Source organism: Lissotriton vulgaris, chromosome 3_1, assembly GCF_964263255.1.
Source record: "Lissotriton vulgaris chromosome 3_1, aLisVul1.2, whole genome shotgun sequence".
NCBI classification, from domain to species: Eukaryota; Metazoa; Chordata; class Amphibia; order Caudata; family Salamandridae; genus Lissotriton; species Lissotriton vulgaris.
The window spans coordinates 714535762-714563066 of record NC_141689.1 but is presented as its reverse complement, the minus strand read 5'-3'; the positions used below and the strand labels follow the sequence as shown (position 1 = coordinate 714563066).

Below are 27305 nucleotides of genomic sequence, written 5' to 3'. Positions count from 1 at the left end.
ACAAATGCCTTTACTACGCATCTCGTAGTAAAGGTATGCGTGGTAAAGGCTGTCGTTGTGACCACGCATGCGTTGTAATGCATGCGTGGTAAAGGTTTTTGTGAAAACCGCGTTGTAGTGGCCGTTTCCCCTGGCGGGTTAGAATAAAGGCCATCCTGGCTGGAAGAGTGAAGGGACGTGTCCATCTGTGAGGTCATCGAAAAGGCTCTGATTACTCCTTAGGGAAGAGTAGAGCGCTAATGTCACGTGGGATTCAACGTGTGAGCTATTTTGGTGCCTTGCCAAATGAATACAGTGAATCACTGCAACCATTTTTGAGTGGAAGGAAGTGTTTAGAGCTGAAGTAGCCCTTTATGGTAAGTGTTTACACGCAGGGGCTCTACCAGGTGTCACGCATTACGGGATAGCGCACAGTGCCACATGTGTTGTTTAGGAGCTGGCTCTAATGAGCAGCAACCATCAGAGTCAGCCATCCCTTGTGCACCGGAGAGGGCATCCCTTCACATGGTGAACATTCTGAAGGGTTTTACTTCCTACGTTGCATTTCATATTTTGTGCGTGGGCTTCATTATTGTAAGCAAGGTAATTAGACAGCCCCCTTACACGGATCCTTCTCCAGCTGTACTACTGTCCGCAGTGGTTGAACTCTTTGATCCACCTATCTAGATCAAGTTTCATCAGCGATACAACGCTAGAAGCGATGCTTTCAGGCTAAGCCTTAAGGCAGAGTTCTTCAATCTGTGGGGCGCGCCCCCCTGGGGGGGCCCGACACCATCCCAGGGGGGGGCGCGCACTGCACTGTAGAATCTTATCTTTGTTTGTCTTACACTGTGCTAAAACCGCAAGTCGTGACCCATTTCAAATGGGGATTTTTTAATAGGGGAACTCCGAAGCAGCAGCAGCCAAACAGCAGGTAGGAACGTCACCACTGACGTTCCACCAATGATGGGACAGCAGCAGAGATTGCAGGAAGTGCCGCGAAATTCGCGTGCATAAAGTTCCTGCATTCAACTGCTTGTATGCATAGTTCCCTGAAGACCGCGGGTAGTTTTTTTAGATGAGCTAGTCTCTTGATTAATCTTTGTGAAAGGGCATACATCCACATATATTTTAATCTAAAGTTTGGCTTTGCACTTACTAAATCCTACTGTCGCCTGGCGTGACCTGTGCCGCCTATGAGGCTTCTGCACTGCTGGCCCCCTTTCACCAGACTTACGGCAGACAGCAGCGCCGAACCCCCCCCTGAAAACCGATCCTCAATTTGGAGGTGCCCGTGGTATGCGGGACAGAGGAAAATGTATGCTTATTACGATGGCGATTTCTACTGCAGCGCCCACAGTTCACTTGCTGGCTTCTAGTGAGTTTTGTTCATTTTAAGTGGTTTGCTGCGCCTACTCCGCATGGATGTAAATGCAACTCTTAAGTACAACTACAACCACAAAATAAGTGTTATTTGTGATGAAAAGCTGCTGCCCGCCTTAGCAATGTGAAAAAGCGCTACGTCATCTAGCTGCTTGAATTTCAATGTGTACACTGCACACTGATCTAGAGGTCAGATGCTCTACAAATCTAGAGCAAAATAACCCCCGAGTCAAAAGCTGGTGGTCCAGCCCGGTTATCTGGTAATGTAGATGCTTTCTTCACGCATACAATACCAGATGCCACAAGCATGCCAGGTTAGTTGGTAGCTTCAACAGAGAGGCCAAGCATCGAAAGGTCCAGCACCCACCTGAGAAGGTTGAATGTGTACTTATACATGGTGCCCATAGTCCCGTGCGGTGCACATCCTGCTTTCACACAACACCCTTTCGCCTTCGTATACTACCTACACAGCCTCGTGTACCTTGCACAGCACTGCCTTCAAAGCCCCGTGCACCTTCATACCCTGCTTGCATAAACCTGTACGCCATCAGACCCTGCCTGCACAGCCCATCGAACCTTCATACCATGCCTGCACAGAAACAGCCTTGTGCACTTTCCTACAGTCAGAGCCCCTCCCACCTTCATACTTTATCAGTCTGCACGGCACTATCCAGCCTCATACACTGCACAGCCCTGTAGACCTCCATACACTGTCTGCACTACACCGTGCAGGCATGCACCCTCCCTGGCCTCGCCTGCACGGCCCATGCACTTCATAGTCTGCACAGCCATTTCCACCTTCACACTCTGTCTGCAGGGCACTATCCAGCCTCATACACGGCACAGCCCTGTAGACCTCCATACACTGTCTGCACTACACCGTGCAGGCATGCACCCTCCCTGGCCTCGCCTGCACAGCCCATGCACTTCATAGTCTGCACAGCCATTTCCACCCTCACACTCTGTCTGCACAGCCCCACACGCTTTCCGTATCCTCTCTGCTGGAGCCATGCACAGCTGTGCCTGTCCATAGGCCTGTCTACACATCCATAGCACAATCCCGGGCCCTGTCTGCTCAGACACAGCACACTCCCAGTGGCGGGCCCTTTCTGCACAGACACAGCACACTCTCGGAGCTGGGCCCTGTCTGCACAGACACAGCATTCCTACGGTAGGCATCATAGTAGAATCTTCAACCGTATGCATATTTAAAAATAATAAGCAATAAAAATAAGATCCATAAATATTGCTGCCACAGACTAACATGGTGTACGAGTCTTGAGACATATCAAACGTATGCTTCTGCATAGGGCAAGTAAGGTTCGTCATATTCTGTGATTCTCTGTTGTCAGTGGACCTTTCCTGTTGTTGAGGTATGTTGTCTGTATTGATTTTAAACGTACTTGTGTTTCCCCACCTAAGACTGCGCATTCTGCAACTGCATTTACCTTCCTCGCTGTGAACGAGTATCGGTATTCTAAGAGGAGGCCAGGCTATCACTTTACTTTTAGTACATATCACCCACAATCGCAGCGGATTTCACTTTTTTTAATCTTCTTGTCTGAATTTCCTTTTCAGTACCCACTCCCAGTTTAAAATATGTATGTTTCGCCATCAAGCTGTTTATAAGTGGTTTTGTGTCTCCTTACCAAACGTCACCCAGTGTTCATGCAGCAGTGCCTTAACACTGAACTTTTCTTTACAAATTTGATTGGCTACAGATCTGCTGAAATATGATTTTAGGTAGTTTGATGTCTCTAATTGTGCGTAGACTGGGCAAGGGGAGATCGACATGCCAAACATCGAGTCTTGGGACCTACAGACTGCTACTCACAACAGGTCGTACTCCGCCGCCTTCATCACAAGATGAAGGCCGTGAAGTACGACCTCTCAAGAGGTTTCTTTTCAGCACTCGAGACCTCGTGCACATTTTGTGCCTCTTACTGATGCAAACCGGTATGAGAACTGTACACTTGGAAACATTTTGGAACGGTTTCCTTAGTTGTTTTTTATCAAAGGCTTTGATCTCGGGGGTCTACCTACGTAGTTTTCTGCCAATATTGAAGAGCTGGGCAGCGGGTGGAACCAATGCAGCACGCTTGGCAGAGCCTTTTCCCCATCTCCTTCCAAGCTTTCCTAGAAAGTGTAGGAGAGTCTGTGCGTCAACCTTTCCACGAGAGGGTAGCACCAGGTCCCTGGTTTTTACCTTCCACCCTCCATTCTAAAGTCCACCTCTCCTTCTTTCACGGTCTTCACTTCTATATTAGTCATACTGTCCAGACTAGTCATGCTTCGAGTAATTTTCCTTTCCTGTTTTCTTCTTCCTCTCCCCTTCCTTGTTTTCACCATCTCTAATGTGATTGATCCTGTGCTAGCACTGATCAGAGTGGCTGAAAAGCCAGGAAGCCCCAGGAGTTTCCCTTCTGAGTGTCTGATGGCAGTCAGGGCTAGCAAGGCTCTCCATTTTGGATTTCAGCTGATGTTCGATGTAGAATCATTTATCACAAGTATCCCTGTCCTGCATTTAACCACTGCTGGCCCCCAACTTTACCCGCTCCCCTGCTTCTGTCTCAGCAGGTGGCCTCCTTCCCTCCTCTAGCACCTTCTGGTTTGCTTGAAAATGCACCATATACCAGAAATTTCTGTCAGGTGGTGGGGGGGCCCGACATCTAAAAATATTCAGATGGGGGGGCTCAACCTACAAAAGTTTGAAGACCTCTGCCTTAAGGTAACATTGTAACTGGTTGGTTTGGAGTTATAAATGGTGACTTCTTGCGTGCTCATGCCATCTAGTGGTGTGTTACAGAATAACGTTGACACTTTTTACAATGCAACAAGACCGTCAGTAGATACATTGGGGCATGTTTACAAGGGCGTTCCTCCACCTGAGCGTCCCATATTAGGAGTCTCCGGTGACACAATGCCCTGCTCCATATTTATAATGCGGCGCTAACCCACTTTGCGTGGCGTAACGCCGCATTGTGAATATTGAACCGTTTCACGCAGTTTTCTGCATCAATGGGGCATGCAATGGATGGGTGTTGCTGTGGGCGTTCCACCGCAACACCCCTTGCTTTTTGACACTTACCCAGATTTACAAGGGTCTGTAAATCTGAGGCAGCGCCAACAACGAATGCCATTGAAAAGCAGGCGTTCGAGTGGTGCAACGAGGAGAAATACTATTATTTCTACTTATTTTTTGCGCTTTCTATGTGTGCTGCATTCTGCAGCACACATAGAAGGAGCAAATCACCTTTAATGAGTGTTCAGGAAGGTGTCCTAAACAATCATCCCTGCCACTCAGGCACCCTTGCACCACGGTGCAAGGGTGTCAGCGTTGGCTCTAGGCAGTTTTTTTTAGTGCTGGCGCAAGGGAAAACACAGGGGTGCACTGTATTGTGAATACGGCGCATCCCTGCATTTTTGAAATGAGACTGTGCGGTGCTGCTAAATCGCTTGCAGTGCCGCACTGTGCCAATTCTTTTTATATATGCTCCATTACTCCCCCCCCCGAACCCCCCCCCCCCCCCCCCCCCCCCCCCTCCTGAGTCCTCTCACCCCACTGGATCACACCATCTCCCTCTCAAAGCACTTAGGGGCATATTTGTCTACGTATAAAGCCTTTCGAATCTTAAAGCTCCTTCTCCATGGGTATGATCATATATTTATTTTTTAAACTGCCTTTATATTAAACTTCTGTCAGTTGCAGTATACATTATCAAGTGTACATGAGTGTTGGCAATACATAGAAACCTTACATTTTAGATTTGCAGTTTGATATTACAACATTTACTGTGGACCATGTCCCATCCGTATGCTTAACATCAGCATTAATTCACTTAATAGTTTCTTGTGTGTACTCCCTCTCCCTACCCGCCACTTATTCTTCAAATTCCCCTATATTCAACCACATATTTTCCCCCATTTCCATGGGCAGCCTCTGCTTTCATAGACCACGTTTTCTGTTGCACTGCACCAGTATAGGTTGGACTTCCACTGCTCTACGCTCGGAGGGGGGGTTTGGGGGGAATCAACTCCCAGGCCCTGGCAATGTTTCTCTTGGCCACCATTGCTGCCACCATTAGGCACAGCTTCTGATAGTTTTTTCATTCACATGCCTGCTCGCCCGTCACACACAAAATGTGCTATCTAGCCTCTAGGGAGATTTCCTGTCCTAATTCCTCGGACACGGGTATGATCATAGTCTTAACCTTGTAGTAAAATTAATTGTATGTTTACTAAACAATAGGCTATGCTAAATAAAAACATAATCTGCAACGAGTACTATTCAGCACCACATCTTTTATTAAAAAACGAGGAAGAATATGTTAAAAGAGCAATATTTTCTATTTTTGCATTATATTTATTGTGTGAAATAAGGATTAATTTTATTTAACAATAAAATGTTTCTAGCAAAGATTTCAAAACGTTACTATTATTCAGGAACATTCTGCAATATGATGTGAAGCTTTTAATAAAGGATTGTACAGGTAAGGTCAACCTTTTAAGCATTTTGTGCACGTTTCACCACATTGGTTTAGTTGCTTATAAAATGAAGCTTGCTCAAACATTTTGTGGCCTAGTGCTAACAAGCTACGTATTGCAGTTTGCACATTTTAATGTCATGTCAGTTCAATATAAATTGCACGTTAACATTGTACATGTGACTTTAACTAGATTAATTTAGCATTTAAATAAAAACTTTCTGTTACAGACATTTAATAGCAAAGGCCTCAGTCTTCTGAGCAGAGCTGTGGACACAGGCACGTATTCTCTCACAAATGAAGCAATGCTCGTACCACGGAATGGAATCACAGTTTTTCTTGCATTTATTTTACTACAGAGTGCTTCCAACTCTACAAGTCTGTCAATCAAATTCAGGTGGGACCCCACGAAGCTGGGTCCTGAGACCATCTCAGGATACCATCTGTATGTAGGTAGACACGTTCGTCCAGCCTTTCTTTCCAACTGAATCCTTTCAAACCTGTCCATCCAAATCCAGGCCACCAGTAGCTTTATTGTCACTGAAATCAAGCAGCAGGGCAATTATCTTTCGTAGAACAAGATACACAAACATTTTTGCTCACCTAAGTTTGAATTTGGTGCAGACAAACGCTTTGCCACTGTCAATTCCACATCCTGGTTCACAGAATTAGGGTACGTGGCATTTGAGATTCAAAAGTTTAGGAACAGAGTTTGAAACGAGGGCATGTCAGCGAAGAGGAGGAAGCCATTCAAACTGTGAGTAACACCCAGAGTCTTATGGCTATTCACACATATTTTGTGTGAACATTGCACCCTGCAAAGCTACTCATAAACAGCAGAATAGAGTAGTTATGTTTCCTTTTTGATAATAAGTAAAAAAAAACGGAATTTCATAATTCTATAGGTGAAGTGGTCTCTTAAAAAGATTTTTTTGTTTTTACGTTTCTTTTTTATTAAAGACAAGGTCGCACAGGTAAAAGTGTACAAACATGATTGCCAAGGATTCGTCCCCTGGTACCGCTCCCCCCAAAGACATAAGTAAATATCTAATTACAAACATTGCACAGTCAATCAAAGTGGGACTAATCTACACCGACTCCTGCCTTCGTCTAGACATCAGCGGTTCACAGATCTCTCCCCTATAACCATTGCATTTGTTCCAAATTTTTGTCCATTTGTTGGGGCAACCTCTCGATTCTTACAGGGAACATGCAATGGTCCATATCATTTTCCCATATTCTCAATGCGGCCCCCCACAACCTTGCAATATTAATTTTGGCAATCATCTTTCCGAGTGTCACCCATATTCTCTCCATGGTATTTAAGTCAGTAGGACCCCAAATATTCAAGAGGCACAGCTTTATGTTACAGTCAATCTTAACGTCCATTACTTCCATGCTTTTTTCGCCAATCCAGCCTAACCCTTGGATATCCTGACATTCCCAGAGCATAAGTACGAAAGTGCTCTCTTGCCCACATCATCTTGTGCCATCAGTGTCAGTCCATTAGCCCATTTTCACCAGCATCGGCCCAGCGAAATGCATTTTGTGGCATATCTTGAGCTATACAAGACTGAGCCTGGAGGAAATGGCTGTTTCCCTAGGAGAAGCGAGGGCTTCAAGCAATTCCTCATCATCCAGTCCCACTACGTCATGATCCCATTTAGTTCTGAGTCGGAGTAGGGGATCAGGCATAGTGTTGAAAAGCTTTTTTGTATATCAACGAAATTGACTTCTCAGTGAGATTTCCATCTAGTGTCCTATCCTCTAGCGGAGAATACTCTGGTGGCGTCTCCCCCTTTGGTATTACCGCTTGCAGTACATGTCTAATCTGCAGGTACCTAAATTGTTCTGTGTCGACCAGGTCGTATTCCTCCTGCAGTTGGGTGAAGGAAAAGGTCCCCCCCGCCCCCAATGGTCACCAACCGTGGAGATGCCTATTAAGTCCCAACGGTCGAAGCCTTTAGTGTATCGTAGATTGCCTAGCAAGTCAGCATCCCAAAGTGAGGTAGCCAGTGTAATCCTATCCTTCCAGCACAAACTTGTCGTGGCAGTCCACCACACCTGGACCGCGTGTCCAGTTGGTCCCAACAATTTCAATTTAGAAGGGTTAGCATAGGGCGCACCCATAAAAACTCCCCCTGGGAGCAGCCATCTAGCCATATTAATTCCTGGATCTCCCTGCGGCCTATACATACATTGATTTATGGCAGTGAGTTGTGCCCCCCAGTAATATCTTTTGATATTAAAAATGATTTTTTTATGCTTGTTGAGCAAAAAAGTTAAACCTTAACTATAGAAATGCACAGGTCTCCCTGACTAACTCATGTTAATGTTCTACCCAGTGAAACCCCATATGTGTAAATGCTTGATAGTGTGAATAAGCCTGGACATTTTTTTGTGTGTATTTTCAGGAGTACTGCTCAAGATATTATTGACTGTCCAAACAGTAGGAGATATATAACGCACGAGGGTATCGCCAGGAGTAGATTTCTGGCTTAAAAAAAAAATTGCAGACTTTTGTGAATCAAGACCATAGTGTGTTCAGAACGTCAGCCACTGTGGATAGATTGCCAAATATCATGGGATAATCCATGTTGCCTTAAACAGAGAATAGGTCAAGGTGGGGTAAGGGTGTTAGGTGGGCTGTGCATAAATATTCTCTTAATGTCACCCAAAGGTAGAGGAGGATTTGGTCTTGTATTTGCTTGGCAATTGATAAGGCAATAGATTGTGTGAATGTCATTAAGAAGCCAGAGTTCCAGGATTCCAGATTATCTCAATGTCATTGGTGACGTGGAGGAGTCGTGGTCATAGATTGTTGTGTTCTAGTAGGGTTGGTGTTGAGGGTGTGGTTTCGATAATTCGGACACCATTGCGGATGTAGAGGAGTTGTGGTTATTTATTGGTGTATTGTAGAAGAGTTGGTGCTGTGACTGAACCACAGATTATTTTGGTGCCGAAGAGGATGTAGAGGCGCTGTGGTTGCGCATCGTTCGGATGTTGGCGAGCACTGGTATCTGTGAATCTTCAGGGCAAGCATTGGTCCTGTTAGTCCAGGCGCTTTCACTACTGGATTATGGAGTCATGAAAATGTTGCTCCAAACCGCTTTCAATGCCAGCAGCGCATACTATACGCAAAGTTCAAATCATGCCATGCTTTACGATAACGCAGCCTCCACGGTCAGTTGAAGGACTGCATCTTTATTGCTTTAAATGAGGTGTTGTTTGTCTCTGACAATTTGCTGGAGATCTGTTTCAACTGTGCTCAAAGCCATTACTACAATAATAACAGTGACTCAACAAAGATATTTGTATCGAAATGTCAGGCTAAATGCTACAGCGCTATTAATTAGGTGTTTATGATAGGCAGATCAATGAATTTATTGCCCAAAAAAGTGTGCATTCAAAATGTGTGCATCAATTGAGAAAAGATTACTTTAGCACTGGTAGCATCATCTCAAACGTATCAGACTAGTCTGTCTGAGAGGCACGTTTCTTTTTTATAACACATTTTTGTATTGTAGGGTTCATTGTCATAGATTTTCTTCGTGTTATCATGTTGGTTTGCGCTACTATATTTTGTTTGCCACAAAGTAGGTGCCTGGTGTGAGGTAAAAATCAAATAAAAATGCAGTATTCAGCAGCCCGTGTACAAGATGGTCGCCAATGACTATGAAGCAGGAGTCATCATTTAATAAAAGTGAAAGCAAAAAAACAATGTAAACATGAGGCTGTGCTGCTGAAAAGGGGAGTCTTAAAGGTTCACCCGGCCTCTGCTATTTTGCTGTTGCCTAAAGCCTCTTAGTCAGCTCAGCCTATACTTCTGGTCTACGTTGTTTCCCGTTGAGTGTTTCTGGATCCTAGAAAGGCTACTCTCACACATGCAAAAAACACCCTCGCACACCGAAAGGCAGTGCGTTTTGCACCCTCAGCTAATGTATCCTGGCCACATACAACAACCACCCAGCCCCATTGTCTAAGCCTACCTCTGGAGTCCAGTGAGGGATGTGCGATCCAGCAGATTCTAGATGGCTCCCAGTGACGCTGCCATGGCAGTGGCGGAGGGCAGTGCGCAAGAAACATACGAAGGAACGTAGCATGTACATTTTCTTCTTTCTGAGGCTAATGACTGGAGAGGCAAGCCCTGAGAATATGATTTTACTAGAACCATGAACTGGTTTTTATTTCACTTCAAAACATATATGAGTTTGTGCGTTGTAGCAAAGATGATTCCAGACTTGCCAATTCACACAGCGCCACTGTGTGCCACATACTATTGACTCCCTTCGTCTGGTCAACCAGTGAAAATCGGATATCACACAGTGGAAGGGAAGGCGAGCTGGAAACCACTGCACCGAGTGAGTTTGCCTTTGGATGCTTTCAGCTGCCGATGTCCATTCAGGGTTTTGAAAATAGCCCAGGGCATGGGTGACAACCTCAACAAGAGTTTTGTTTTTTGGAGGTTGGGGGAACCTTGGTGAGTTAAGAGTCAGAAGTTCCTCTGAGACACGAAGCCCTGCCCCCTCAAGCCCCACCCCTTCAAGCCCGACCCCATCCACATTATGAAATACGTTTTTTGCCTTCTTTTTGATGGTTTCCAGTCTGGGGGTGTGCTTAGCACCATTGAGACAGGGGGCTTGTCTGGCAGAAAGGCACAAATGTTTTTTGTGATGGCTCTGTAAATGATGCAGCAGTTTTTGAAGATAGAGTGGGCTGGCAAGGGGAGCCAATGGAGTTCCATCATGATGACGGTGATGTGATATCTCTCTTTCCATGCATTGCTTCTTATATGTGTTCCCATCTCTTTCCTTTCGTTGAAAATATTGATGTTGGGTGACCTATTCTTTAGCATTGAAATTTCAATAATGGCCTACTCACCAGACTGCTTCATCAACATATTGACAAGTGGAATATGAAAAGTAAGTTACCTAGTGCTGCAGTAATAGGGTTGACCAGTCTCTGGGTGAACAGAGATTCTCAAATGCTTACCAATCAAGTGATGCTTGTAATATCACATGCCACATATTTAAAGATCGTCTTTCAGTAGAGTTGTAGCTCTTCTCCTTGCTGTGATCAGCCGTAAGCAGTGATATGTCTTAACACTAAGATAAAGCAAACACAAGGAGATGATGGATGGGGCACTGAAACTTTTCAGACACTCATCCTAGTCACAGATCTGGGTTGAATCCATCATCATTCGTTAGATCACTTTGCCAACTCAGTTCAGACCCAGCCATATTCAAATTAGTCTTGACCCTGTGCCTCATGGGAACAGTCCAGCCCGATCTACCAAGCCAGGTCTTTCCTGAACCGGAAACAAGCATCTTGGGACCGGTTTCTGGGTAACACCCTTCATCAGCCAGGCTAGCTTGAATCCAGTGGCAAAGTGAGCAAGGGACCCACGTCTGGGCATACCCTGCCAACGTAGGGCGAACAAAGCAAACACAAGGAGATGATGGACGCAGCACAGTCACAGATCTGGGTTGAATCCACCACCATTCTTTAGCTCACTTCGCCACCTCAGTTCAGACCCATCCATATGCAAATTAGTCTTGACCCTGTGCCTCATGGGAACAGTCCAGCCCGATCTACCAAGCCAGGTCTTTCCTGAACCGGAAACAAGCATCTTGGGACCGGTTTCTGGGTAACACCCTTCATCAGCTAGGCTAGCTTGAATCCAGTGGCAAAGTGAGCAAGGGACCCACGTCTGGGCATACCCTGCCAACGTAGGGCGAACAAAGCAAACACAAGGAGATGATGGACGCAGCACAGTCACAGATCTGGGTTGAATCCACCACCATTCTTTAGCTCACTTCGCCACCTCAGTTCAGACCCAGCCATATGCAAATTAGTCTTGACCCTGTGCCTCATGGGAACAGTCCAGCCCGATCTACCAAGCCAGGTCTTTCCTGAACCGGAAACAAGCATCTTGGGACCGGTTTCTGGGTAACACCCTTCATCAGCTAGGCTAGCTTGAATCCAGTGGCAAAGTGAGCAAGGGACCCACGTCTGGGCATACCCTGCCAACGTAGGGCGAACAAAGCAAACACAAGGAGATGATGGACGCAGCACAGTCACAGATCTGGGTTGAATCCACCACCATTCTTTAGCTCACTTCGCCACCTCAGTTCAGACCCAGTCATATGCAATCATTCTTGACCCTGTGCCTCATGGTAACTGTCCAGTCCACACTGCCAAGCCAGGTCTTCCCTGAACCACCTTAACACTAAGATAATACCCGATGGAGATATTGTAGGCAACACCAGTGACCTCCTGGTCTCCAGAGCATGCACTGTCCAAATTCATGTTGTTGAAGAGTTTGGCGTCAGTTCTCACAATTTTGAACATTTTTATGGATGACCATCTGTTATTGTACCTTTTGGTTACTGACGTAGTGACGAGTTGCATTACAGAAATCAAAAAAACTTAAAATAAATCTACTCATAATTCCATTATGCTGAGGCACCCTTCTCCATCTTCCAGGATTTGGCAGCCCTTCAGATACAATCATGGAGACTCATCATTCACACTTACAACACACCAAGCCCAACACACTCAACTTACAGAGATACATGCCATTCACCAAACTGACTGCACATCTCCACAACCTGAGTGAGACCCTGGTCTGCAGTGGTTATCTTGGGGCCATTTGGAAAGTCATCCTGGGCTAACAATAGTGTACTGTGCAAATGTCAAATAACAATAACAACACATCTCTCTGGCCTTCTTTGCACTGTAAAGGCTTCTTGTGAAAAACAAAGTTGTCTACCATGCTTTATCAAAAGCCTTTGCTGACATTCTTGAATTGGGACTTTGTCAACATAGCAGCACAATAAAACGAAAATGCCCTAGGGAGACTCCGAATTGCCACACCTGTTACTAATCCAAAGGTATTAAGATGTGGCATGAGTGGAAGTACCCTGTCAGGTGGAAGAGAGTCCATATGGAATAAGTGTATGAATAATCTGTTAGCTGTGGCACCTTCTGCGGGATTTAAGAAGACACTGACAACTGGATGGGTGTGTCGCTTACAGACCTTTTCGTGGTTGTGTGGTTTACTGTGGCCGAAGAGTTGTATAGTTCTGTAAGAGTGGCGTAAATTCTGCATGTCGTTAATTTATTATATCACACATATAAAGTTACTAACATAATATTTAATACGGCGGTAAGCAAGTTATCTCAGTGAGTGTGACGAGTGTGGCTTAGTAAATAAAAATGGGGTGAACGAGCAGATCTGGATATGAAGTGCAATGAGTAAACAGCTATTTGGATGGGGGACGAGAGCAGTGTTACGAAAAAGGAAGTGGTCTGCATTTTCTGATCCCAGTGTGGTTAATGAAAAAAATGCTCGCGTCCAATGTTCGACTGTCCGTGGGTGGAAAAATCCTCATACAAGGGGCATTTGTAGATATGAGCAGACACTGACAGCCTGAAAAGAAAACAGAGGGCTGCACACTGATCTTGTAGTCAAAGAAAAACATCTGAGACATTCAGAAGTACAGATCAGCTCTGCTACAAGAATTTTTGGACTCCCAGAATTGCACTTTGCTGTGAGAGAACTTCCTTCTCACTAGAAACAAGACCAATCTCGTGGCTTCTGGTGGTGATGCAGGGATGCAGCTGTCTGCGGTGGACTTTATGCAGCACTAGCCCTAGCGCAGACATGCATAAAGAAGATACACCAGACATCAGCAGCCTTTTGCACCAACATATATCTAGTGTTACCTTTTATCCCATTAAGTGATGTACATGCTAATACTCCCTTACATTCTAGACAGCTGGCACGTTGGTGTGTGGATGTGCCTAACAAGGTTTTTGAGACACTGAACGCTTTTTATTCACTAATCATCCCCCTGGGGGACTCCCACCAGCAGTGGGAATCCTGTCTTGGCATTACTCCTTAGTTTGCAGAGATTTGCTTAGACCTAGGGTGATCAGCCCCGGTAGTCCGCAGTTCTTCGCTGTTCCTGCAAACCGTTGGTCAGGTTGGCTATCGCTGTAATCGTGACCACGCAGGCAGAGAGAGGTAGCACAACCTACTTCGAACCTTATGGAATGAGCCCCACTCGTTTACTGTGCCCAAACATTTGGAGGTACCAACTTCTCAGAAGGTCTCCCGTTTCTCTGTGTGCTGTACCTTAGCACATACATTACTTGATTCATGTACAACACATGCCCAGCTTTCTTGTGTGACTTTTTTCTGGGCACTGACCCCGTCACACCCACCACCACCTGCCGCTCAGATTCACACCAAATTTTACCAGAAGCAAAACCTTTTTGTGTACCAATGTTCTGCTTGACTTGGCGATAAACTGCAGAGCTGTTTCTTGCCTGAGATCAGACGACTGCTTTGCCACTTACAGTGTGGCAGTATACACTGCATCAACTTCATCGCAGTACGTCAACTGGAAATTTCTGGCATTGACTTTAGCAGTCTTGTAATATACCCCCTGGAGGACCTAAGCATCAAGTTGCCACTACTCAGTGTACTTAAACTTTAGACAACTGACACTGTCTGGAACTCAGGGAGATTGCATATATTATGGACCCTTGTACCATCAAGCACCTGAAACACCTTATCCATTATTTTCCAGAACAACATAAAAGGCCGAGATGCTTCCTATGTGTAAATTCAATAACCAACCTTAAATAATCAATGAAAAGAGGCAGCACACATCTAAAGACTTCTTTAAATGACATTATCCCTCCTGGTGGATAGTTTTAACATTGACAGTCAATCAGAATGCTTCATTTGCAGGGAATAACTACTGTTATTTGCAGTCTGTGGCTGATCCTACAATAGATCGTCCTTTCTCTGTGACCCTGTCCCAGTGCCCATCCCTTAACTATGCCGCTTTCCCGGCTTTCTGATATTTTCTCGAAGGATGAAGCGGTGCCATCGCCCTCCGCGTCACACCCTTGTGTACATGCTGGGGGCAGGGCTAGAGCTCTGGGACTATGAGCAGTGGGAGTGACAGCCTTACTGACACCTGGTGAGATTGGAAGGGCTGGGGATAGTCTGGGCTGAGAAGCAGCAGTGCAGGTAAGAGGTGGTGATGTTGATGATTTGATTTTGGGGTTTTATAGCGCGCTGTTATGCCCTGAGGCGTCTTGGCCTGGGGTCACTGAAAAGGAGTGACTCGGATGACTTGAGTGATTGTGTTAAAGTAGTTTAGTCAGCTGTTTGTGTGCACTAGGGAGCTGAGGACTATTTGCGAAGAGCTATATCTTAAAAAATGTGCAGTGGGAAGTGGAGTTAGGCAAACGTAGACATTACAGCTCCAGTGAATGGGTCTGCTGCAGGTGCCATTCCTTGCTGCATTCATTTTTTGGTCTGGCTACAGACTACTGCTGTTATTTCTGGAGCTCATCAACACAAGAACAACAAGAGCTCTTGAGTCAGCCCCTTTCATCCATTAGCTGCTTTGAGTCAGCCTCATTAATCCATTGGCTGCTTTGAGTCAGCCCCCGATCCCCACCCCCCCACCCCCCGCCGTCGTGTGTGGCAGCCCGGGATGAGACAGATCCTGGGCACACACACAGCCATAACCGAACGTTTCACAGGTCTTTAAAAGACCATTTGAATGCTAATTAGGCCTTGCTGTTGTTTCACCCCTTGTTGGAGGCCCTGCAGCTCCACTCTGCCTACTGATTAAAGGTTCAGCCCCCCCCCGAAATTTTTTCCTAGCCACCCCCCCCCCGCAATTTGGCCCTAGTTGCGCCTCTGATCCCAGGTGTTCATATTTTGACGCTGTTCGTCAGTCTCCTCTTTCATTCTGGCTATCTGAGTTTTACTTGCCCAGTTCTTTCCACCTCAGTGCCTGCCCACCTCCCCCTGATGTCCCGGCGCTGCACCGACGCGTGGAGCCGCTGTAGCAACAACCCCCCTCCTGGGTGCGCACGGAGCACGCTCTGTAAAGGTCTTAGGCTCTTAGCCCCTGCCCGTGTCCGTTCAACTTTTGTTTTGTTTTCTTCTGCCTTAGCATCACAGACCACCACACTCTAATTGTCCTCCATCTTGGCACGTGTCTCGAGCAGCTCTCTGCTTCCCAGATTGTGCGGTGACTGGAAGCTGTTTTGCAGCACCTGGTCGGTGCAACGCTCATTTGAGTTGATTAATCTAGGCTTCTTGCAGGCAGTCAGAAGACTGATGCGCGAGCTGACTGGTAGGAAATCTGATGTTGTGAGCCAGATATGTTGTTTGGAAATAAACTCTTCTGTTCAGCAGTTTGTTAGCCTGCTATAAGGCAATGTACTTGTGTACGCATTAACATGTCTGCAGATAGCCTCTTTGGTCTCGTGACAGAGCAGCAGTATTTGTTCCTCAGCTGATTGGTAGAGTCACTGTGCGATATCATTCATCTGGCAGTCAGTTGTTTTGAACCTGGTTTGTTTTCCTTTGACATAATTATGAATATTAAAACCCAACACAAGAAGCGTGCTAAAACCAACCTGGGAAGCCCCTTCTATGGTCCTTTCTATATTGCATCAGATTAGAGTCTGGGGTGATAGCATGCAGTTATTTACACAGAGTGGGACTACAGTGGGATGCTCCGGCTTGCACTCCATTTGAGCAATTTACCGATGAAACTTGGTAAGAAATCATATGACATTTCTATCTCTTTGATGAATTTATCTAGACCATCGATTTCCCACTCACTAATGGGATGGGAGTTTTGAGTGATAAGTGATCACAACTTTTATTGTTTTGTATTAGATTGTACCTATATTTATGTGGTGTGTTTATCATTTCAGTAACACATGAGACTGTCTACACAGAAATTGACTAGCCAGATCATTATATGTAGTAACACTTATCATGTCAAACACGCACATTCCCTTGAAGATTTGGTTATTGACCAGGAAAGGGATTGACTCAGATCAGGGATCGCTAGTCCTGAAGAAGGCCGAAATTACTCTTTATGGGCAATAGTAAAGGACGAAACATGTCGACATAGAAGCAGTACAGGAGAAGAAGGGGATGCTAATTTCCCCCAAACCACCTTCACCTCTTTATATTTTGTTTCAAATCTTTTTTATTTTCGCCTCTTTATATTTTAACTCCATCCAGGAAACCCAAGAATAAAGTTTGATTTACGGTATCTCTGATTAAGTTTTAGACTATTTCTTTCACTGTCCTTTTGTTTACTGCACGGATCCCAACACGTTCATGTTTGTTTGTCCTACCCTCCCTTTACTCCATCCCAGGCATTGGTCTGCTCAGGGATGATGGAGCAGCCCTATGATGAAGCATGCTACGATCTAGTGGATGATGGCAGTTTTTAGCAAACCTCACGTTTTTCTCAAAATGTACTAAAGAGACAGGTCTACTATCTCTCCCTCCTTTTCCCCATTTTGTGGTTACAAAATAAACCTTTTGCCAGCCCAAATCGTTCTTCTTAATATTTAACTATCACTCCTAAGGAAGGCCCTAAAGGCTCGTAGGGCAGGGTGCATGATAATTAAAAAGTACGACATTTGCAATTAACCCCTTGGGCGTGGCCGCGATTCTCGCCTTTGCGGCACATTCCGATCGCGGGTGCGGTCATGACCGCCGGGAGCCGTCATCAGCACACGAGCACTGTGTGCCATGACGGCTCCCGGCCGTCATCAGCATAGAAGGGGTTAAGTTTTACATGTCCTGGCAGTGTAAAAAAATAATGTTGTTTTTAGCTGTGGCTAACAATGGTTTATCTTATTATATTTAATGCATGATAAGTTCAGTATGGTAGCAGCTAGAAAATACTTCTTCCACTCACTGAATTGTAATTTTAAATCCTCTATAATGGTAAGTTCAGATTCTAAATTAATATTTTCAAAAATGCCACTATTAGAAAGTTGCATTTTCCTGCCTAAATCACATGAGTCTTTCTGTGTTGTTCATGGTCACATGACTGTTAATGGCTCTCCATGGGTTGATGTGTATTCCTACCTGAGAGAGGACAAGGGACCTAGGTGTGGGGTAAGGGTGTTCCTTTCCTGAGCAGTATGGCCTGCAGGGTTGTACCCAGCCCCTTCCTGGGCTTCAGAGGGTAGTCTGAGGACTATATCCAGCCCCTCCTGACTTCAGAAGATACCTATCCTGTCACTGGAAAAGGCAGTTCATACTGGGTCTGCCTAGCCTTTGTTTCAATAGACAGACTGCAGCCAAACAAACTGGAAAGGGGGAAACTGGCCAGACCCAGTTTTAGCGTTAGAAAGGGGTGTTCCCCACCCATAGGCTGACTCTAGGGATATATGTGGCACCCTCAGAAGCAACAATCATAACACTCCTAGACCCAAGTAGATTCAGAAGGACTGACCTGTTGTCTGAAGGGGGTGGACTGGGCCTGTTTGCCTTGAACACAGGATCTCAGAAGTGACTAAAATGAGAGGTCAGTTGGCTGACCTCCTGTTTGAGTTACCAGGACACAACAAGCGTCCAGAGGCCTCTCCTGATTTCCAGTTGACCAGACCCAACTGAACGTGACCTGGTCCCCTCTGCTGGCCTCTGTGGGAGGGATTGCCGACTCCCCAAGTGCTGTCTTCACCATCCTGGATCCTTGCTTGGAGTCAATGTGTATGCCTCCCTGCCTAAATGAAGGCTTCTCCAGATCCTACGCAGCACAGCACCGAACAATGCAGAGCCTCGCATAACAGAGCCTTTGCAGCCCCTGATCAGCAGCCTCACTAGATTCGATGCAGAATGACGTAGGGCCTCTCATTGCATCACTGTGCAGCTCCTGATTAGTGGCTCGATGGATGGGATGCAGCGTTACTATGTCCTGCTTCAATGACAAAAGGTGCAACTCCCGGCGGGCCGCACTAGGTCCCGTACTCAACCGGTGACTTTGTCCCGGTCGGCACAACCAGAGATCCACAGTTGGCGCTTTGCGCTTTTTTGGAGCTATTTTCACCTTGAACTTTAAATACTCATAACTGCGGCTCTACTAATTTGATTTTTGTTGTTTCTGTGTCATTTTATTTCTTAACAAATAATCTCGTTTTCGAAGTTGATTTGGGATTGTTCTTGTTTTGTGTCTTCACTTTATTACTGTTTGAGTGCTGCCTAAATGCTTTTCACATTGCCTGTAAGTTAAGGCTGAGTCCTTTAGACCAAGCTACCAGTGGAATAATCGCAAGTTTATTAAGTGATGTGTGTGGTTCACCCTGACAAGGATTGTGATTATTATTTGGGTGGGGTTGGGGCTCCCACCTTTTTCAACTAATTTCCCAACTACAATCAAAAGTCTTGAGTTCTGAGGCCTAGGAAATGAACTGGCTATTCGTTGTTGCCTTGAGAACAGGCAGGTCCATGAGGAAGCATCGCAGGGTGTTTCAGATTTCTAAGATGCCTCTTCTTTGCTGCTTTCTTGTAGGAGAAGTCCAGATGTGCAAGCGAAGGAAGAGCTGTGGAAATATATACAGTGAGTATTATAACATAACCACAGCATGTACAACAACAAAAACAGGAGCCTTGACCCTGGGGAGGAGGGAGTGTCTTCACAGGGAGATGGGCTGTCCCTTGAAGCCCCGCAGCAGTGCTGGAAGCAAGTATTAATTAATGCCAGGAGCCCTCTTCATGCCATGATGCTTTTGTACATGGCAGGGCCATCTGGCCCTATTGTTTAAACAGAGCAGTTTTACCTTCCTTTTTCATTCAGAATAATGTGTGCAATTTCCTTGTTAATGTTTTTCAGGAAGGAACTCGTTGACCCATCTGGTTTGTCAGTCGACCAATTAAAGGAGATCCCATACACGAAGATAGCGTGAGTGGATACATTTTCAGTATTTGTCTACGTTTTGTGGATAATTCCTGGATAGGTTCACACATACGTTGATGAACGGGATATTGTATACATGTGCATGTGAGTGCGACCTCCTAGCTCCTCTTAGGGTCTTCCTGCAAAGTGGCACAAAGGTCCCTGGAATTTGGTATCAGGCTGCAGGGGGGTACCTGAAGCAGCAGAAAGTTCACAAAGAGAAAGAGTTTAAGCAAATTATTAATAGGCTAAAATAGAGGCAGTAAAATGTCATTCAGCTTCAAGAAGGAAGTTAGGTGTATCTGGTGAAAAATGCGACTAAAAAGCTTAATCTCAGATGAACAGAGGAAAGTGAGGGCAGTCAGAACCTAAAAGGAAGATAGATAGATAGATAGATAGATAGATAGATAGATAGATAGATAGATAGATAGATAGATAGATAGATATTCTACTTTTAGGTACTGACTGTGTCACTGTGTGGTGGAAAGAATAATGCAACAAACCCCAGTGTATAACAGACATTACTGCACACTCTATGCCAATGTGTAACTGGTTGAGTTCCCCATTGCAGGCTGTTTATGCACGCGCTTGAATTGCTCATGCTCTTCTGACCAGTTTGAACTGCAGCCTTCAGCACACAATATTTAAGCTTACAGACCATAGCTTCTGGACCTACTGATTAAAAAGTGCACACAAAACACAGACCTTTCCTTTTCTGCTAACCATTACAGCATCTCCATAAAACGAGTGGTGCATGGCAATGCCCTATGGCTTCAGTTTATACCTGTTTTTTTTGCAGATCATTTTTGGTAGTTGAGTAGTGCGGAATCCAGGTTAACCTTCCTCTCACAAACTCACACATGGTCTGTTCGCGCTCTTCTTTGTCTTGTTACATACGTCATTAGAACCAGTTATTTCAGGGTGACAAAAGTATACCTAGCCTTATTCATAAATTTTCTCAAAGTAAAATTTGCTACCAGCTTGGATGAGAACAATTTTCCCATAAAGGGCGTTGAATCCTGTGACAACCCTTGTCACCTAAAGGGTTGGTTGTGACGGTGATTGTGGTGTGAAACACACAGAAGTGTGTGACAAGGCTGCACAAAACCCAAAACATTGATACACAGCAATACATACATTTTTCTAAAAGAATAAAGCATAATTTAATCAACTGTAGATAATCAGAGAAACCTTAAGTTGAAACCTATGTATTATTTCCCAGTTACTTTTAATGAAGTAGAATACGTTGATCATTCTCGTTATTGTAATTTAGAAAGTAGTAGTCCTCCGTAAGTGATCTGTGTATCCCAAACTGATATATTCGAATAGTTACCCATTTGTTCAGTGCACTTGATTTTATATGAAGAGCCCGAGGTGTAACAGCTTTGTCAATCTTAAGTAAGTTGCATAGTCCTCCTAGAGTAGGCGGGTAGAAGTTACAAATGGAAACTACTCGAATACATCTTTTTGAGGTCTGCGGTCCGGATCACTTTGTCTGATTTGGAGGACTTTTTATTTACAAAGTAAAGTAAAGTGGAAGATCCATGTTCCCTAATTCATTAAGGACAACTGGAAAAAACAAAGCATTTATCATGCATGGATCTCTGAATACCTACAGGCGATCAAACCCATATTTATTCATGTTACACACTTTTTGTATTGCTCTGCACCACTGTTTTTGATTCTGTTTTTCAAATTGCTTGACCTTACTTGTTTTCCTGACTACATGGTCATCAAGGAATCATCAGAAAATAAAGTGCTGTAGTGTGTGCAACAGACACTACGCTTTTGGTAAAAAGAGATGTTATTCTTTTTAAATGATCTCGGAAGACATCATCAAAATTTAGATTGAACTGAGTTGCCTTTGTGAGCTCCAGCAGCGAGGTGAGAGTGTGGCAAAACTGTGGCAAAACTATTGATTCTGACCATTCAACTAATGGTATTTACTGCAGTAATATGCTAATCACGATGACAATGTGTCTAATTACTGCCAGCAAATATCAGACAGTTCCTTTGCACCCATAAATTTAGAAAAACAATACAATAATATCTTCTAAAGCGTGTTTTCCAGTTTATGAATTAAACCTCTTAGTACAGGCAAAATAATACACATCCTAATTGCAGCACCTTTGTTTGCGCTCAGTAATTGCCATTAAGATTGGGCAAAATGTTGGACTAATGATTGCTCTCTGTTTCTAGTGGCACAGCAGCTATGCAGGCGAAGACCGTGTTTTATGGACACTTTTTGCAAGAATGACTGGCTGTTTGTAATTATTTGCCTCAGTCTGGGGTTAGGAAGGCTGCATCAAAGGGCTTGGAAAATAAAGTAGAGCTAAATCTACTTAGTAATGTCAATGACAGAAGCCATCTGAAAGTTTTAGAACATAGCTGAGGAAACCATCACATACTTGTGCTTGAGTGTTCCGCACAGGGCATTGATCTTTCGTTCAGCGGATATCACTTTTAAATTAGGTATCCTACGCAGAAGACCATGGACTTTTTCAGGGGATCTCATGAACAACCAGAAAGCAAGACAAACTGGCCAAATAATTTGAGAAAACCTCAGTGGCAACCAAGTCATCTGGGCAAGGCTCTGAAAGGTATTACACACTCTGACATTATTTACCTGGATACAATACAGGCTGGCACTGCATTCACTGAGACCAGTAGAGTCGGTTCAGCCTAACGGACACTTGATGGCAATGCACGCTATGGTTGCACACCCTGGCACTGCATGGGACTTTCCCATTGAAACAGCGGACCTTGGCACTGCCAAGTGTATCAGCTATAGCGACACTGGCCACTATCAAACCGCAAACTCTGCCGCTGCCCAACCTCTCTTCGGTTGGGTTTCATGAGGCATTCTTTAAAGTCAGACACAGAATATGACTAACCCCACATGGCTAAAGGAACTATAACGTTGACCATTCTTTACTGAGAACTAATCATTACAACTCTACAAAATGATGAGCCATTTACAGTTCTCCACCGCACTCTTCCATCCTTAGGAGGGTTAGTCCTATTTTTGAGAGCAAAAGAGCTGTAATTATTCATTGAATGTATATAGCAGTAAATACAATGTGGATGTTGCATTGTGTTTCTCAAGTTAGCCTGCAGTAATAAAACATTTAATGGTGTGCGTCAAGCAACAAACTTTACCCTACATTGTGCCTAATGTGCTTCGATGGGGAGTATGGTCATGTTCCCTGTTTCATTTAGTTGGGAGTGGTGCAAGAGCATTTCAGTGCATTCCAGCCCAATGTACTGCTGTACAAGAATGTCAGCCGCAGGCAGCCATCAACTAAGTGAGTGTACCTGCAGGTGAATCCACAACTATACCCCTCCCTGAAGGCTATTTAATAAAACAGACAAGTGAGAAGCAATGCCGGAAACTGTTGGTTACTACTCATTTATCCTCTGTATATTTTAAAAGAAAATGAAACCTTATTTTCACTGGGTACAACCCTCTGGCTGGGAGGATGCTAGTTTGCAAAGCATGTCTCTCTGCTATAGTGTTCTGTCATATAGCCTAGTGAAACTTGTGGTATTTTTTTGAAATGCAGTAACAGAGTACATGTGCAAAAAAATATTTTAAATTATTATATCTTCAGGACTCAGGGGGACCCTGTTCGCATCAGGCATTCCCATTCACCTCGGAGCTTCCGTCAGAATAGACGCTCACAAGGTTCGGATGGGGAGAGATCGGTCCTATCTGAAGTCAAGTAAGTGGTACATAGATAAATGCTCCGGCATCTTTTTGAGCTGCTCTGTCGGCGAGGTTCTTGGTGGCCCTCCATCTTTTCTCTAGTTGGTGGCAGTTGCACTTGGTGGTCCTGAGTTCTAGGGTGTACCCACTGCCGTGATGAGGGATCTTGTTGGATTTCGTATGTTTCAGTGGGGCGACTGTCAGCGCATGTCGGTGCCAAGTTGTACCTACCCCTTCCCACTGCTCCTCCCACCCCACACCACCCATCCTAAATCCATTTACCACTTTCTCAGAGCAGGTGGTAAATGTGATAGGTAATCTACTTGGAATTTGGAATTCCATGCAGAAAATTGACCTTATAAAAACGGGTGTGCCCAGGCATTCCTCCATTCTGTGGGTTTAACTCCTAGTACCCAGATGGATGTGTGGAAATAGAGGCCGGGAAGATTTCCTGCCACAGAGTATCCCTCCACATAAATCCACATTACTCATAATCTGGGGTACATATGGCTATTCCTTAAAAAAAAAAAAACTTTAAAAAAAAAAACAGTTGTGTTCTCTCATGATAATTAAGAGGAGATAAAAATTGACTTTGCTTTGAGATCCCGCGGACTTTTACCAAGATAATAATAGTACTGCCTTTCCTAAAAGTAGACAGGCTGCGAGCTGGAATTAAAAATGCAACCATACAGAACTGTTCTTTTCATATCATTTTTGTTTTGTGTGAGTTAAAACTGTTTTTTCTTCTTCAGCGCGAAGAATGATCTGGTGCCTCCATTACCCGTGACACGTGCCTCCGATGGACAGTGTTCTGGGGGTCCCGCTTCACAGCAGGTCAGTATGAGTAATGAACATAAAACCTGCCCTTCCCATATACCTACGTATTAATTTGTATTGTTGAGCACAGTTTTTCTGTTATAAGGTAACTTTCATACCAGTACTACTGTTGATAGGCCTTGTCACAAACCTTTACAATGGTGCAAAAGAACAGGTACATCCGTTTGCACCATATTTGCTGCTGTGTGATCCCAAGAGAAGCAAAAAGATATTTGTCCAGCTGACATGGCAGAATGATATGTGCACCAGGTCAAGAATTTAGAAAATGGATGTGGAAGGGATATGCTGCACATGTGTTACTTAAGGATACATTATTGAAAAAAGAGTTGTAAAGTCACACAGCAAACAGTTTGACCTTGAACTTTACCAAAACCGGAGGTGTGGTTGATTTTCTTCAAGCTGATACACAGACTGCCTCCTGATCCAGAAGCCATTGTAATTATTGCAGATGTTTTGCACGATATTTTGTTGTAGAATGTTGCTTGCGGCCATGGCCAGTGGGTCGTGGGCACCTGCTTCTTTGGCTGTGCCCGACTGCTGTGTCAAGAACCAACAATACCACCTGTGCCTTCTCCCCTAGTGTCAACAGAATTTGGTTTTGCCCAGCACTGAGTAGCAGCAAGATGTACCCTTTGACCTTGCACTGCACCATGTGCTCCATCCTAAACGCCACAACACATGGCCATGCCCAGAAGGCACTGGCCTCAAAGCATGGACTGTGCAATGCCCCCTTGCAGTACTGACTCACCTTGACCCGTAGGCAACATTTGTTTTCATTCCTGCTTATCAATTTTTCTATCTGAGAATGTGTGTTGAAAATGTAACTTTACAACTATTCTAACTATCCCTCCCATTACAAACCTGCACACCGCTTCCCAAACTCAAACTCAGGTGGGCAGATTCTGTTTTTGCAACATCTCATGCAGATTTGTATCACAAAGGCAAAACATAGGCATCAAATCATGTTATCATGTTTGCAACATGATTTTTCTGTAACTATGAACAATAACTGTCTGTACCAGTATCAAGTGGTACTGAAAACGAATCATGGTCCTGCACACAGTTCATGCTGGCTCCAGTGTACAGCTCATGCTATGAATAGGTCTACTTATACTGTTATATGGCAAAGACACTTTAATGCTATTTCACCATTAGCGTTCGATGAAAAAAAATGATATTGTTTGCTGAGTCCTGTCACATTGTTTTCGTGAATGTGGGGGAGGATAATTTCCAACCCTCTGGGGGTTGCTCCTGCTCTCTAGCAGTGGATGTGAGTCCCCCTACCCCCCTCCTCCTTTCTCCAAGGTCCCAAATGCCCATTTGTTCCAGAATGGCGTAAGCAGAATTCATAGCAATCCACAGACATCGTGTGCCATCGCAAAATAGCGAATAGATTAAAAATGTCCATCACTTAACATCCAATCAGATGGATGTACGTTGTTACAACGCATGCTTTTACCACGCATGCCTTTACAACGCAGGTTTTTCAACGCAAGTCGTTACAACGACTTGCGTTGGGGGTGCTGGATAGTGAATAGTTTAATTTTCTATTCCAACTCCAGTCCCCGTGGATAGTAGGGAAGGTGTTGGATAGTAAAATAAACTATTACCTATCCTAGAGCGCCCCCCAGCGCAAGTCTTTGTAATGACTTGTGTTGAAAAACCTGTGTTGTAAAGGTACTGCGTGGTAAAAGTTGCGTTGTAAAGGATGTTTCCCAATCAGATCCCATATCTATTCATAAAAACTGTTTTTTTTCCTTTAGTTCCTCTCTAAATATAATAATAACCCACATTTGTAAAGCGCACAATCACCCGTAAGGGTCTCTAGGCGCTGGAGCCGTCGGGAAGATTAAGCAAGCTATTGCCCAGAGTCACATGGTGCTGGGCTAATCTGCCGCCGGTGCCGGGGATCGAACCGTGATCTCCAGATTCAGGGCCAGACTGGGAACCAAAACCGGCCCTGGCAAAGTGCTCGGCCGGCCCCCAATTCCCCCCCGCCCCCTCCCTCCCTGGGGTGCCACCGAGCTCTTTGCCAGGGCCGGTTTTCGGCCGATTTTGTTACAGAGCCGATTTTGCAGCTATGCTGCAAAAACAGCTCTGTAACAAAAACAGCCCCCAGGGGCCCCAAACCGGCCCCCCACCCGTGCGGCACACCGGGAGATTGCCCGGTCCCCGCTACGGCCAGTCCAGCCAGAGTCAGTCGCCCTAGCCGCGGCGCCACACCTCTCCCTAAAGCTTTCCCGCCTCCTTAACCATTCTATACAAAATATCCAAGGACTGAACAATTGTAAAAAATATGCTCTTATTGTTTCATGCCTTTTGGATCAAATTCAATAAATGTATTAGGAAACTATTTGTGCCAGTCCTATGGGCTACCTGACGCAGTCCTCATCACAGAATGCAACCACTGCCTCTTTAATGTGGCGAGGGAGGGGCATCCTTTTGTCCATGAATATTTCCTGCAGGCAATGCAGTAGTAACAAGGAAGCTGTAGCACCGGGGCCCTCTTTTTGAATCGTAAATCTATTCACCTGACTCTTGGATGAACTTAAGTGAGAAGGGGAAAGTAAGATTGCATACTTGGCAAGATCTGTGAATGGAGACAACTAATGTGGAAATCGCTACCTGGCTGACGAGGAAAAAGCTGCTCAGAAAATCGGTTGTACTATTGCATATGGACAACCACAATATCGAGAGACAAGATTATCGAAGACAGAATATTGGGGGAAAATATCGAAAAGTAAGTACATATAGGGAAGTATAGATTTACTATTCCTAAATCCACATCTATGTACCTTGAAGATATGTGCTGCGTATGTACATATATGTGGAGTTAGGTATAGAAAATCTAGACTTGCATACCTGTCAATATAATTTGTGATATTTGTGTCCACAATATTCTCTCTGACTGATACTGTGGGTTCAATATTCAGAGTCCATACCCAAAAAATCAAATCTGATTTTTCATGCAAATTTTGGTTCTGAAACATTTCACGAGAGCCCAGAATCTGAGCTGAACCAAAGCGTTCTTCTTGTTCAAGCTTGCAGTGAATCCACCCAGCAGTTTTTGTGTGCTTGAGAAAAAAATCCCTGGAGAGCTTTAATTTGAAATGCAGTTTATGGGATCTAATCTATAATTTATACCTGAATTTAGAACGGTGCACAAATGTG

General features: G+C 44.7%; 1 protein-coding gene across 4 annotated transcripts in view; it reads left to right on the top strand.

Moving 5' to 3' along the window:
* EPB41L4A (erythrocyte membrane protein band 4.1 like 4A) overlaps positions 1-27305 on the top strand; it is an 864386-nt gene that overhangs the window by 744500 nt on the left and 92581 nt on the right. For all 4 annotated transcript variants that reach the window (XM_086961016.1, XM_086961015.1, XM_086961018.1 and 1 more), the window contains 4 exons: positions 19208-19255; positions 19529-19597; positions 23203-23313; positions 24050-24131. In XM_086961016.1, the coding sequence (XP_086817142.1) occupies positions 19208-19255; positions 19529-19597; positions 23203-23313; positions 24050-24131 (310 nt within the window). The remainder of the gene's footprint in view (positions 1-19207; positions 19256-19528; positions 19598-23202; positions 23314-24049; positions 24132-27305) is intronic.